The sequence below is a fragment of the Leuresthes tenuis genome, unplaced genomic scaffold (assembly GCF_036924035.1).
Source record: "Leuresthes tenuis unplaced genomic scaffold, fLeuTen1.0.hap1 SCAF_16, whole genome shotgun sequence".
Lineage (NCBI taxonomy): Eukaryota > Metazoa > Chordata > Actinopteri > Atheriniformes > Atherinopsidae > Leuresthes > Leuresthes tenuis.
This window is the reverse complement of record NW_027325370.1, coordinates 23,529,630-23,542,252: the sequence shown is the minus strand read 5'-3', so window position 1 is coordinate 23,542,252 and position 12,623 is coordinate 23,529,630. Positions and strand designations below refer to the sequence as shown.

At 40.1% G+C, this 12,623-nt stretch overlaps 1 protein-coding gene across 1 annotated transcript in view; it reads left to right on the top strand.

Annotated features, from left to right (window-relative positions):
• Positions 1–12,623, top strand: part of magixb (MAGI family member, X-linked b) — a 39,010-nt gene that overhangs the window by 11,705 nt on the left and 14,682 nt on the right. Inside the window, exons 2-5 of the mRNA XM_072366800.1 lie at positions 1,466–1,755; positions 4,172–4,288; positions 8,626–8,745; positions 10,514–10,687. Coding sequence (XP_072222901.1) covers positions 1,466–1,755; positions 4,172–4,288; positions 8,626–8,745; positions 10,514–10,687 — 701 coding nt within the window. The remainder of the gene's footprint in view (positions 1–1,465; positions 1,756–4,171; positions 4,289–8,625; positions 8,746–10,513; positions 10,688–12,623) is intronic.

The following is a 12,623-nucleotide window of genomic DNA, read 5'->3' as shown; positions in this document are numbered from 1 at the left end:
CTAGGTGCTGCCCAAAGAAGGGAAAAATAAATAGATAAAAACACTACACATGGGCTACCTTCATAGAGATAACCCGCTAACAATGTATATTTGTTAGTTTCTTTTGCTAAGAAAAGCAAATTGTCAGTTCCCAGTCGAAAAAATGTATGATAAATAAGTGGCTTATATGTTACTGCCCAGCCTCTGTGAATACATCACTTCAGTATTTGCATTCACAAAACACTGCGTAATGTGTTGTTATCGGCATGTGATGCTAATAACAGCTAGCCTGGTAAACGCAATCACAAAGAAATCCTGCGGGTTTTCAAGCTTTCCGCTGAAACGCGATCAAATCAGGTGTGATATCATTCCCAGCCCAGAGTTCTGACTTCCAAAGCAAATTGGTAGTAGCGTAACTGTCTACGAGTGAAGCAAGCTATAATAGTGACATCAATCATCTGATCTGCCCATTTGTTTTTCGCCAAACTTCAAACTGTTCCTTCAACAGAAGGCTTTTTTGTATTTTATTTGACATGTTGTTTGTCTTTTTGATCCTGATATCCTGCCGTGTGTGTCTCCGTTGTCCTGTGTGGAAAGGTGACAGTGCTGCTCTGATCATGTCAGAGGAGAATCGTCTGTTCTCTTGCATCACAGCTGTCACATCACAGGCAACTCAAACAAATCTTCACCATGCCAGCCTCGTCTACCTCCCGCACACTCACAGCTGCTCTTCAGGAAGCATATTGCAACAAAAACACATTATTTTCAGCTTTAAGCCTCAGCAGCCGTGCCCCAAGACTTCTCACCTTGACTACAGCCAGCTGTAATTAGTACAGAAAACATGCACTCACATATAGTGTCTAAGCAGACAGTTAGACGATGTGTCTAAAGTATGCAACTAAAATCAGTAATTATGTATAAATCCCTATAATCTGTATTTGTATGATAATGTCATGCATTATTATGAATATGAAAATGACTAAAGTATTTGACTCATGGCATCAGGGTTTTGGCTTGCCTGTCAAAATATGTGTGCATACTTTAATTAAATGCAAACTCTGTTTTCCCATGTGACTGTAGATGTGCTGGAATGTGCAGTAACTCCTATGCTGACTGTTTACATATAAACATAACGTCAGCCTACAGCAAGCTCCATGAATATGGGAGAGAGTGATTCTGTTGGTTAGTCAAGCATGTTGATGCTGTACTGTGATGTGTTTGCACTAAACAAAGGCACAGTTCCCATGTGGTGTTATTCCTGAATTTCAAGTTAGAATATCCTAACCTATAAAGCTGGAATTATTCATGACTTTTACACACTCAGATGTGAAATACTGCACCTCCTCAGACTGTAGATGCTGATAACTAGCAAAGGTTATATGGTATAAAGCCACAGGTTCTTTCCCTTGCTTGATAAGTAATTGACAGTTTTTTCCTCCCTCACACCTCCTGCTCACCCTGTTTTCCTGTTTTATTTTCTCTCCAGCTCATTTGCCATGTCTAAGACAGCGGTGAAAAAGCTGCACTGGCGTTCCAAGGTGCAGGACAGCTTTGTTCCCTTGCTCGGCACATCGGGGGAGCTGGGAATCGCCGTTGGTGGAGGAGCAGATTATGGAGAGTTTCCTTTTGTCACATCAGCACCAGGAGGTGGCCTCACAGTGGGTGATATCATCCTGGAGGTTGGGGGAACACCCGTGCTGGGCATGACATTAGGAGATGTTCGTGGAGTCCTCAACTCTTGTCCGCACCCTATCCGTATCAAAACTGTGTCACCAGGTATGAATTAGCCTGCAAACCTAACTTCTAATAATTAGTTAACTATGGAAGTCATTCTGATGAATAAAAGAGATTCAGTCAGTTATTATAATGTCAAACTTTATCGAAATTATGATCTAGAATCTCAATCGAAAATGTGATGGAAGGCATAAGAAACATTGTCATCATTCATTTGAAATGACGTATTTGTACACTTTTTCCGATTATGAGATATAAAATGATGTCGTTATTTTCTAGAAAGCTTCTTTTTATTCAGAAATAATAAAAGGTTTGTCATTATTTTTGAGATATTAAAGACCTTTGTACACTCACCCCATGTTTGTCATCCGATATAGTTGCAGTTAGAAAATAAAGCCTATATCACGTCATGTTGTTCACGTTTACACACTATCTCTTACTCTTTCTTCCCTCAGTTTTTTGGTGTTTTTTTTCTTTTCGCATCAGTCAAATGCTTTTTCAGAGTTGTTCAGAACCACCATACATACAAACATCATTTTCCAAAGTGATTTCTGATAAATTGATTCACTTCTCTACCTAGCACCACACTTTTTATGATAAAGAATACAGGGTTAGTTGGATGGCTAAAACTGGTCTTCTTCTTTTTCATGTATTGTTACAGTATTGCAAACAGCTTATGAAAATCTGAGCCAATTATATCCTGCAGTAAACCGAAAAAATACCCAACAATTCAGGGTAACGCCACAGCTCTTGGATGGATTGATCCCAGTATTTACTTTTTCTTTTTGTACTGTGAAGACGTGGTTATACTCTTCAGACGGTTTAGCTTGTTGCTGTTCATCTTGCTCACCACTGCAAATGTTTAATCAGTCTACACCCAAACAATCTGTTACACTGCTGCCTAAGCTGTCATCCATCATAATCTTGCTCTGTAAACTCCCCTTGACTCTCATAAGCCAAATCTGCAGCTTGTGGCATCTTGATGCTGATTTGAACATGTAAATTAGTCTGTCGATGTCAAGGCGTCTGTTCAAAATGATGGTAGGGGTTAAAAATACTATTGACACATGACAAGAGTGTAGCGATACAGTTTTCTCTCACCCACGAGAGGCCTTGATGTTGTGAACGAGGGGCTTTGAAAACAGATATCTTTGTCGACTCCAAACGGTGCAATATGTCACTTTAGTGTCACCTGACTGCTGCTACCGATGGCCTTGCTTGCTAGATTGATAGCTGATTTGGCCGCAAGGGCGTGAATGAGGACCTTTGCTCCTGGATCCTCTGCTGCTGGTAGATCGATTGTAAGCTCTGAAGTCATCCTGGCCCTCCACTGGCAGCTTGACTGCATGTTATGTGGACAGTGATGGATGTGTCAATGCTCTGGGTTGCTGTTGCACACCTCCTCCTCCTCCCACTCCCTCTACAACTACTACTACTACTACTCCCTCTGCCCCAGCCTTCAAATATAGAACACCAGGCTACATTCCCCTAAGACAGGAGTCACTGTTGAGATTCTAGAGCAGATTCTGAGCAGAGAAATTACAAACTTTCAAATTTAAAAGTGGCTTTGTGATAGCATAGCCTCATATGCTCCTTCTTGCATTCCCTATCATCCTTGGAATGTTTGCAAAATGTGTGAAACTGTCATAAAACCCAAGCAGTGATGGTCCATTCAGTAGTGGAGCAAATTTTCAGGCCTGACTTTTGCTCTCTGACAGACTAGGAAATAGCTGCTTTTTCAGGGTACGATTAACAAAAGCCCATCTTTTTTCCCAAAAGGCAGCAGTCCAGATGAATTTTTCCTGTACAGGCAGTTGCCATATGTGACCAGTCCTACTTACACGCAGTTGACTGGCACCAATGATAAAACTATACACTATGACATTTTCTTAAAGTGCACAGCAAATTCAGTCTGCTACTGGCAGAGCCACTGTAGTAGACAATGGGTGTACAGAGGTGTCAGGGGTGTGGAGAGCTAGGCGGCAGCCTGCAGGGGAAATACAGGCAGAGCGCTCGTCTGTCAGGGTGACAAGCAGAGGATGCGCCCAGGTCATCAATAACAGCAAGTGGCCTGTCATCAGACACCATAAAGCACTTGAGATGATATTGAAAGATCACAGAAAGAAAACTAAACCACAGCGATCGACTCTGCCTTCCTTGGTGACAACTCTGACTTCTGTGTCTGTTGCAATTAACCTCAGTATGCTGTATGTATATGTGAGAGACTTAGGAAAACACATTTCATAGTCAGGATCGGTGTGAAGTGATGCAGGGGGATCAGTTGGTGGGGATGTGAGGCTGTAGGTGGTGAAGTGTTAAATTAGTCACATCTGAACATATATCATCACGCTGTTAAAAGTCGACTGAGCTGATTTCTGTTTGTGCCTTTCTTCCTCTCTCTTTTTTTCCCTGCTTCCTCCTCTCTGTGCCATGCTTGTTTTGTCTGCCCTCCCCTCAGGCTCCACCTTGTGCAAGGATCTCAGGTTATATCTGAGTAAGTGCTTCACACCCGGCTCAATGGACAGTCAACTTCAGCAGGTCATCAGAGAGAACCTCTACCTCCGAGCAGTACCTTGTAAGTATGTCTTTTAAAATGAATGTATCACTGTATATCCTTGTATATTGTGATAATACTGAACACACTGTCACCAGGCTTATTATATTCATTTAACGCAGCATAGCCCTTTTGTTCATTACCATCTTAATTAATTCTGGGACAACATACCTCCTGTTAGTGTCATGTGAATTCCGTGGTGTTAATTAGCATTTAAGTATGCAGAACGGTTTCCCACACTATTTTCTGTCACTGTATGCTTGCACTGAGTGACTTAATGTACTAATTAAATAAGCTTGGTATATGAGGAGGTTGGTTATAAGACTGAAATATCGTAAATCAAATTTTCGTGCTAAAAAAAAACACATCAGTTTGGACATTAGCAAAAGTCATCAGTTACCGTGACACCACTTTGTTTATTGTGTGTGGCATCCTGCCACTTATAATCCACACCCCGGTGCTCGAGGCTGCTTGTCTGTGTTGGTGGTGAGATGTCTGTGAATCTGATGGTAGATGTGTGTAACAGTTTCTTTTTTTAGTCTGTACAAGCAGTTGCATTTTGATTATTATGAATAAAACCAAGCGCAGCGGCAGCCAAAGGCAGCTAGTAGTTGTACATCTGTTGCTATCTTAATCCTCTACATCATGACGTCACTGGAAGCAGCTAGAGGATATATAACAGATGAGCACTCTCTGACAAGAGCAGTGTTTTTGTAACAATTTTCTGACTTGCTTTGTGCTCTTATATCTTTTCTTTTAGTTTTTCCTTCCTTTTTGTTTTGTTCAGTGGGTGGTGCAGAGGTCAAGGACCACCTTGTGTGTGTGTATGTGTGTGTGTGTACGTGTAGTCTTAACCTTGTCGTGAGAGTATAGAGTTGTTGCTAATCTCTCCTTTAGTCCAGGAAGTAGGTCATATGGCACGGTCTGCCACTACGCCAAACAGCACACTCCCTGATAGAACAAAGTACTGTTCAAACCTCGCAAGAGGCTGTAAGAGAGCTAAAGCGGTCTCTCTCAGGACGTCACATTAAAGTGTAATTGCAATTTTAGCCATTTCAAGCTTTTCTCATTACTTAGCCATGCATCCACAGTACAAGCAGCTGCTCAGGGACTCGGCTGCCTAAATTACCATCAGTGCTTTCAGCCGTTTGAAATAAGAATTGGAAGGATGAGGGTGAATTGTTCTAAACAAACTCAGATGAAGGTTATTCAGAGAGGGTTTGAAAGATTTCTCTGAGGAATCAGTGTATTGATTCTGTTTATTGATAAGAGACTGTAAAATATGACATGACACATACCAGCTCTGATGGTCTTGTGTCGCTAAACTTTGCAAACTTCCCATGTCTGCGTGCTTTAATTTAGTAAGAGTGACAACAAGGCAGGCTCAGTCTCTGGGTGTGTAATCCCCTGATCTCCTAAAGATGACACAGTAAGATGCTGTTGTTCTCATGCTGATACCAGCACACGTCTGCTAGACTGATCCCGAGACGGCAGTAACACCATGACTGCTCCTTTCAGACTATAGAGGCTTTTCTTTGCTTTATTGTTTTTCCTGAAGGAGGCAGCTGTGTTTACCAGGAACTTAAAGCTGAGGAGTTTTCATCAGTGGCTCATTGTGGCCCCCTTCAGGACCATAAGTACGTTCTTCCTGCTCTCTTTCTTGACACTTTGTCATATTTCTTGTTATTTCATACATTGTTCAAACTGTGAATTACTCAACATTATGATTAATTAGCCTCAGTTTAAGTTTTTATGGCAAGGATGCAAAGTATTTATGACAAAGCATCATTGCTTGTTTTTTGATGTTTCATTTATGCCATGTCTTTTTGTGAAAATATGGCTTTGTATTGCTGTGCTATTTAGAGAGTATTCTAATCCTCGAATCCTTTTGATGAGACAATATTCTCTGATGGTGAAGCTGGCCCTGATGCAAGAAATAATATTACAAATGCTCAGTCGGGAGGGCCGTGCATAAAAATGGAAATGAACGATAGAATTAAGTAAACACAGGCTACAGTATCAATAATCTAGAGGGGGGAATTAAATTAAAAGCAAATCTATATCAGTGCCAAAGTGGAGGAGGGGATGACGGCAGTCTAATGGACTTGTGTGCTAATACTGAGGCAGACAGGATGCTTACGGTGTAGCCCTGAGAAGCAGGTACAGAGCTTGTATCAATGAACAACACTGTTCTCTATGTCTGGTTATTTTGCAGCACACTATTTCATATAAGGAACCATTCTGTTTTAATAGGATATGAATTACCTCTTTTTGTCTCTACATTTAAATTGTTCTGGTCTGTGAGCTGGGTTTGCACATCTCACATTACCCTCTTCAACTTCCCCATCCATTTTCATGCAATCACACTAAGATGTACTATTTGTACATCTGCCCTTGGATGATTCAAAACCAAAGTCATGTTCTCAAGGCTGGCTTTTCTAATTGTCTTCGTGGTGAGTCAGAGATAAGAAACATCATCATTTAGTTATTCTAATATGCTCACTCCAGTATGTCTGGCTGACTGTCTGTGGCCTTTTCAGCTTTCATTGTTTGCTATTTGTGTGCAGTGATCTTGACAGACAGCTCTCCCTGGGTGTTGATACAGAGTTGTGTGTAATTACCTCTTGAATCCCTCCCTCACCCATGTTCCAGGGGATCAGTGTGCAGCGCCTACAGGGACAGGCGGGGAAGAAGAAGATGTCAATAATCCATTCTGTCTCCCCACTGACATGTCATATATATATATCTCCGAGTAGGGTGTGTAGATAATGAATCCCTGCCTCACACCCTATCTGGAGAGATGCTGTGTGTCCTGAGGGTAGGAGAAGAATTACACACATGTCATCAGGAGATTTGTTATCAGAGCTTTAATTAGACGCAGATAGTTCTCATTTTTGAAAGATAGCATATATACGTTGGAGAACAAAGACACTGCCATGAATAAGCATAGCCCAAACCAGCATGAAGGCTGGACGCATGCAAGTGTCAGCCGATGGAGTAGGAGCAAGCTTTTATGTTCATGTAGCTTTTGCAGGGTATTGGCCCTATTCATCCCTTTAAAAGCAGCAGGGACAAGAGGATCCGTCCACACCGAAGGAAGTATCCACATCTCGTAATCATACAGCAGCAGGCACCACATGCAAAAAGTCAATAAGAGCCTCTGAAAATATGGGCGTGAATGAGGAACATGAGCGCAACGCAGATTACACCTGCATGGTTTATTATTGGCATAAAACAAGAAAGCAGAGAGCCAGAGCTGATCGAGACACAAACTGTAAAGTTAAACAAACTTTGTGCAGCAAAGAGAAGAGGTCAGGCTGATAGAGGGGCCGCCCAGTGTTAGGTGACAACCCGTGTCTACAAGTCTGAGTTGGCTGCAGGGTGTGTGAATCCTTATTTTCTTCTCGTATGTGTGTTTTTTGTTATTATTATCATAATTTTTTCTGTCTCTGTCTTTCTGAGTGCGTGTGCGTTTGTGAGCTTGTGCTCACTGAGTTTAGTCCTGCATGTGTCATTGTGGCTGGGAGAGCTGCTCCCAGGACAGCAGTGCATTAATCACAGGTTTTATAGGGTATCTGGGTGTGACTTCAGCCTGCTGGCCCCACACACAGACGTCACATGTGGTCCTCCAGGAGAAGGACGGAGATTTGTCTTTACTTTGGGTTCGGCACGAATCTGTGCAGGAAAAAAAAAAGACTCGTTTCAAGGTCAGAATAGGCGCTCCACACTCCTATTTTCAGATTAGCGTCTCCACTTGCTTAATGAGAAACATCAAAATGGGATTCACACCACATGTCTGTACTTGAGTTTAATTGCATCTAAGTCTGAAGTCTGGGTTAGAATAAAGCCAATCAAGTGATGCTGTAATGATGCAGGAAGCTTTTCATGCTGGGGTCTCTTCCAGGCCAAGGTCAATGCAAATCAGTTATAATGACAGATCATTGATCATCTGAGTGCTCCACCTTTGCAATAGTGATAAAATGACTTTAAGACTTTCTCAGAACCTCATTAATGTTTAATTTATTGATCAGCTCGTTATAAAGAGCCCTTGGTAAATGCCTGCTATCATCATACCAAAGGGCATATTTTGTTTGCGGATGAAAACCCTGCTGAGCTGGTGCTGTAATTGCTGGAAATGCTATGATTATCAATTAATGTTTAAATTTTTTGTTTTTGTTGTTAAACAAATTTTGTTATTCGTCAAACCAATGTATACCTGGGCCAGTTTGGCAGCTGTAAACACTAACCTCAGATTTTTTACTTCTGATGAGAGCAATAGCCTTTGATTAATTGATATATCATCCACGCTTCATGTGGCCTCACCGCTCTGATGTATGACATTATACCCACTGTCACAGGTACAACCAGACAGCCCAGAGAGGGGGAAATCTCAGGCGTAGACTACAACTTTGTCTCCATTGAAGAGTTCTTCTCTTTGGAGGAGTCAGGAGCGCTTCTTGAGAGTGGAAAGTTCAAAGGTGAGCTGAGCCTGTATGTTAAAGTACAACAGAATTCTTTTAGGGAGAGCAGAAAGGTGATTCATCACAAAGTGCATGCTGTATCCTTATCTAAACATATGTAAATATAACACCACATTTAAAGTTTTCATTGTTTCATTGTTTACTCAAAGTCAGGAAAATGTGATACATTTCTTTAAGCAGAATTACTGATTGCAACTGAATGGATAAAGCTGAAGTTAGAAATTATTCTTAACAATAACTTGTTACAGAGCTTTACAGAGTTTCCCCGGTGACACTGCTGAGAAGAAAGTTATTGTGTGGCTGTGAATTAATGATATTTGACCACAAGATATGGAAACTTACTGAAAACACAAAGCACTCCATGGGGCTACATGCAAGATGGAAGGAAAAACATTCTTTAATTTTTTTTTTATTTGGGAATGGATTTGATGATATCATGCAATCCCTTGCAGTTAAACAGTGTCATTATTAGTAAAACATAGATTATTAGACTGCTTAAAGATGCAATAATGGCATACCCTATGCAAACATAAGGCAGGTTGTCAGTGTCATCAAAGAGCAGCTGGAGGGACTTGGGAGACTACATAGTTAAAGATGACTACTGGGACAGGTACAAAAAATGAAGGTGTTCTCAAGAATATGTATCTACCTGTAGCCATGAAGCCTTCCGTGTCCTTCAACCTGAAGTTGATGACTTGTTACAACTCAGCCTGACAAATATCTCTGTAGGCATACCAGAACATAGACTGTAAAGGGTCTGTCTCACCATGCATTCACTCGTTATGGTAAGCTAAACTGTTTCCTCGCTTTAGCTTCAAAGCATACTGTAGCAGATCTTTGAATGATTCCATTTTCACAATTAGCTCACTAACAAGAAACCAGGTATTCTTAAGGAACCTTGTTTCCCTTTACTTAATTGTAAATGAATGACCAATTAAACGTGAATTGTTACTTTTTTTATTAAGCAAAGAAGTAAAAAAAATAAGATTCATACTTTCAGTTAAAGAAAGGAAAAATCAGTTTGAAAGCCATGTCTTGATGTGTTTTAATGACTTTAGATGTCGCTTATCTTCCCCCTACTATAAGGGTACGAGTGCTGCTTCTGATTAAAAAGCTTCTATGCATTAGCATCCATAATTTATAACAGTTTAATGGGAGCAATAAATGTCATCCTCACCTGCCTTAGTTGTGACATTGACAGACACACTGCTATCGGTATCAGCAGTATCAGCGCTGTGCGTGCAGTAGCCTGCAGAAACTGCAGTAAATGGTGACGGCTGGTGACCTTGCTGTTGAGTTCACTAATCTAATGTTTCCTCTCAACCCATTTGGATCTCCATGTGCCAAATGGGGAGAGGTAGCGGTAATTTCATTTATTTTTTAGAAGCTGGAGCAGATGGCTTGAACAAAAGCAGTGTGATCTCAGGGGAACATGATATTTATACAAATATAGGTAATATGTCCCTTACATGGTTGCGTGAGCCTGCTCTGCCACTAAATGTAACATATTTTATTTACCTCATGAATCAAATCAGATTGAAGCTAATAAGATGTTAATGCAGACCGTGTGCTTTTCCTGACCTTTAGATTCATGCCAACGGATTTGATTTACAATCCTGGCATTAATTTGCACTCATGTCAGTATCAGGTATAACATTTCTACTCCAAATCCAAATCTGCAAACATCTCATGCATCTCACTTTTTTAGCATTTATTGTGCTCATTGCATGTTTTTTTGTTTTTGTTGTTGTGCAACCTGTCTCAGGGAATTACTACGGCACACCTCGGCCCGTTCACATAAGTGCAGACAGCCCTCCCATCACCTACCAGGAACACCGCAACCTGCTCAGAAACTTCCGCACACGCAGCAAGTCACTCAGCAACCTGGAGAAGGCTGCAGTGGAAGGCATAAACAACGAGGAAGACTTTGGCCTGTCAGGCAAGTATTGCTGGGCTAAATGATGGCTGGTGTGATCAATGCCATGAATTTTCATGCAAAAAAATGAGCGCTAATCAGTTTTTATTTCTTACAAAATATAATGAGAATTGCGAAATAGTTTTGGCCCTTTTAAAGTTCAAGTTATAAAAAACTTAGCAACATATTGTATCTGCTAAGCCCAACACAGTATCCATTGTCTCTCTATCTATAGCTTTAGACGCCAAAGCTCAAATTAATCAATCATTAGGACAATTAGTATGCAGAAAACTCTCAGTAGAGCAGTGGCCTCATTGATTGCTGGATCACCTCCAAAGGAAGGTCATGCTGCCTTAGGTGAGCAGACAGAGAGGCAGGCAGCTAGGCATGAGACAAATGGTCAGAAATGGCTTAGTAAAAAAATCAACTTTGCCTAATGCTGACACATACAGTAATTTGTAGCTTTCCTTCTGTCATTTAGCTGATTTCTGTATTCTAGATGTGATCGATGACTTAAACAGAAATCGTGAAAGATGTATTAATCATCAGTAAGGGAAAGAAAATGAGTAAAATCATCAGTTTCTTCAGTAAATACATCATCTGCAGAGTGCACTTAACAAAATGTTACTTTTGGCAAATATATGAATATGTATAGGTCATTTATAAAAACGCTTTGATGTGTTAGCTGTTAACTGCTTTCTTTGCACGGCAATAGTTTAGCACAGTGTAACTAAATGGTTCCCAACCAAGGTATCAAATGGATTCTGAACAGTCATCAGACAGTTATTCAAACCACCCTTTGAAGTCTACAGGGAAATGATAAATTGATGGTATTGCAAAAAAACCCAAAAAAAACCTCACAAGCAGCTGAAATTTGATGAGCGACTGTCCACTTTTGTATAAATTACTATGTCACACAAGCCAAAAAGACTAAAATAAATCTAATTTTCAAACATTTTTCACTCAAATAATATGGTAGTATGAAGTCTGAAGTGGTAAAGTGTGAAATTGTCAGGCCATTTCACATGTGTGTGCTGCACTTCTGAGGTCTGTCCACAGATTTCTGATGACGTTGATGATTTTTGATTATGTAATCAGTTTTCAAGACCAGTCATGAAAATACATCAGACTTTCTTAGATGTTAATTAGCAAATGATGCTGAATTTTGTTCTAATGATGCAGGAAAAATATCTTTTCCATGTTTCATCAATAAATGCCATATTTGTGCGTGTCTTCATTAAGATTTATTGTCAAATATGAGTTTTGATTTATCTCTTCAGGAATCCAATGAGTCGTTCTCGCAGAAAATCTGCCTTCCAGTACTTAGTTACTTTCTAAAATGAAGAAAGGTTTCTTTTGTGGACCTGTTATTCTTCCTTTCAACATACTCTTCAGCCGGCTTTATCAAGCCTTTCTTATAATCTGTAATGAATAAGTCATAGCCATGACAAGATAATTAAGTTGAAAGATGTTGCTGAAACTTGTCTGCTCAAACCTTTGTTTTTTTTATTCTAAAATGGTAAAATAAAATAAAAAAATAAACAAAAGCGATGCAACAATCTTACAATCTTTACTGATACAGTTTTTAACTTTAAGAGCTATATAATTGCAGAAACGCAGTAAGATATTAATAATAACTATGTTTCCATTAGTGTACAATCACATAAAAATAACAAGCTGTGTTTTCAATACACTTTGCCACGTTGCACCGCCATGTAACTATAGTTGTCTAGAAGGGACTAACGTAACATGAGCTCGAGAGCAGTTTGTGGCTGGTTGGAGTTATTGAGTCAGTTGAAATTTGCCATTTGTGTTACTAGATAAAAGAAAACGAGGTCTTTGGCATGCCACTCTACCATGAAATAGAAATAGCAATGTATAAGTATTCAAATAAACATAAAATATTGCAATAAAACTGTATGTAGGTGTATAACGTGAGTAAGAGACCTTAGGCTGGAAG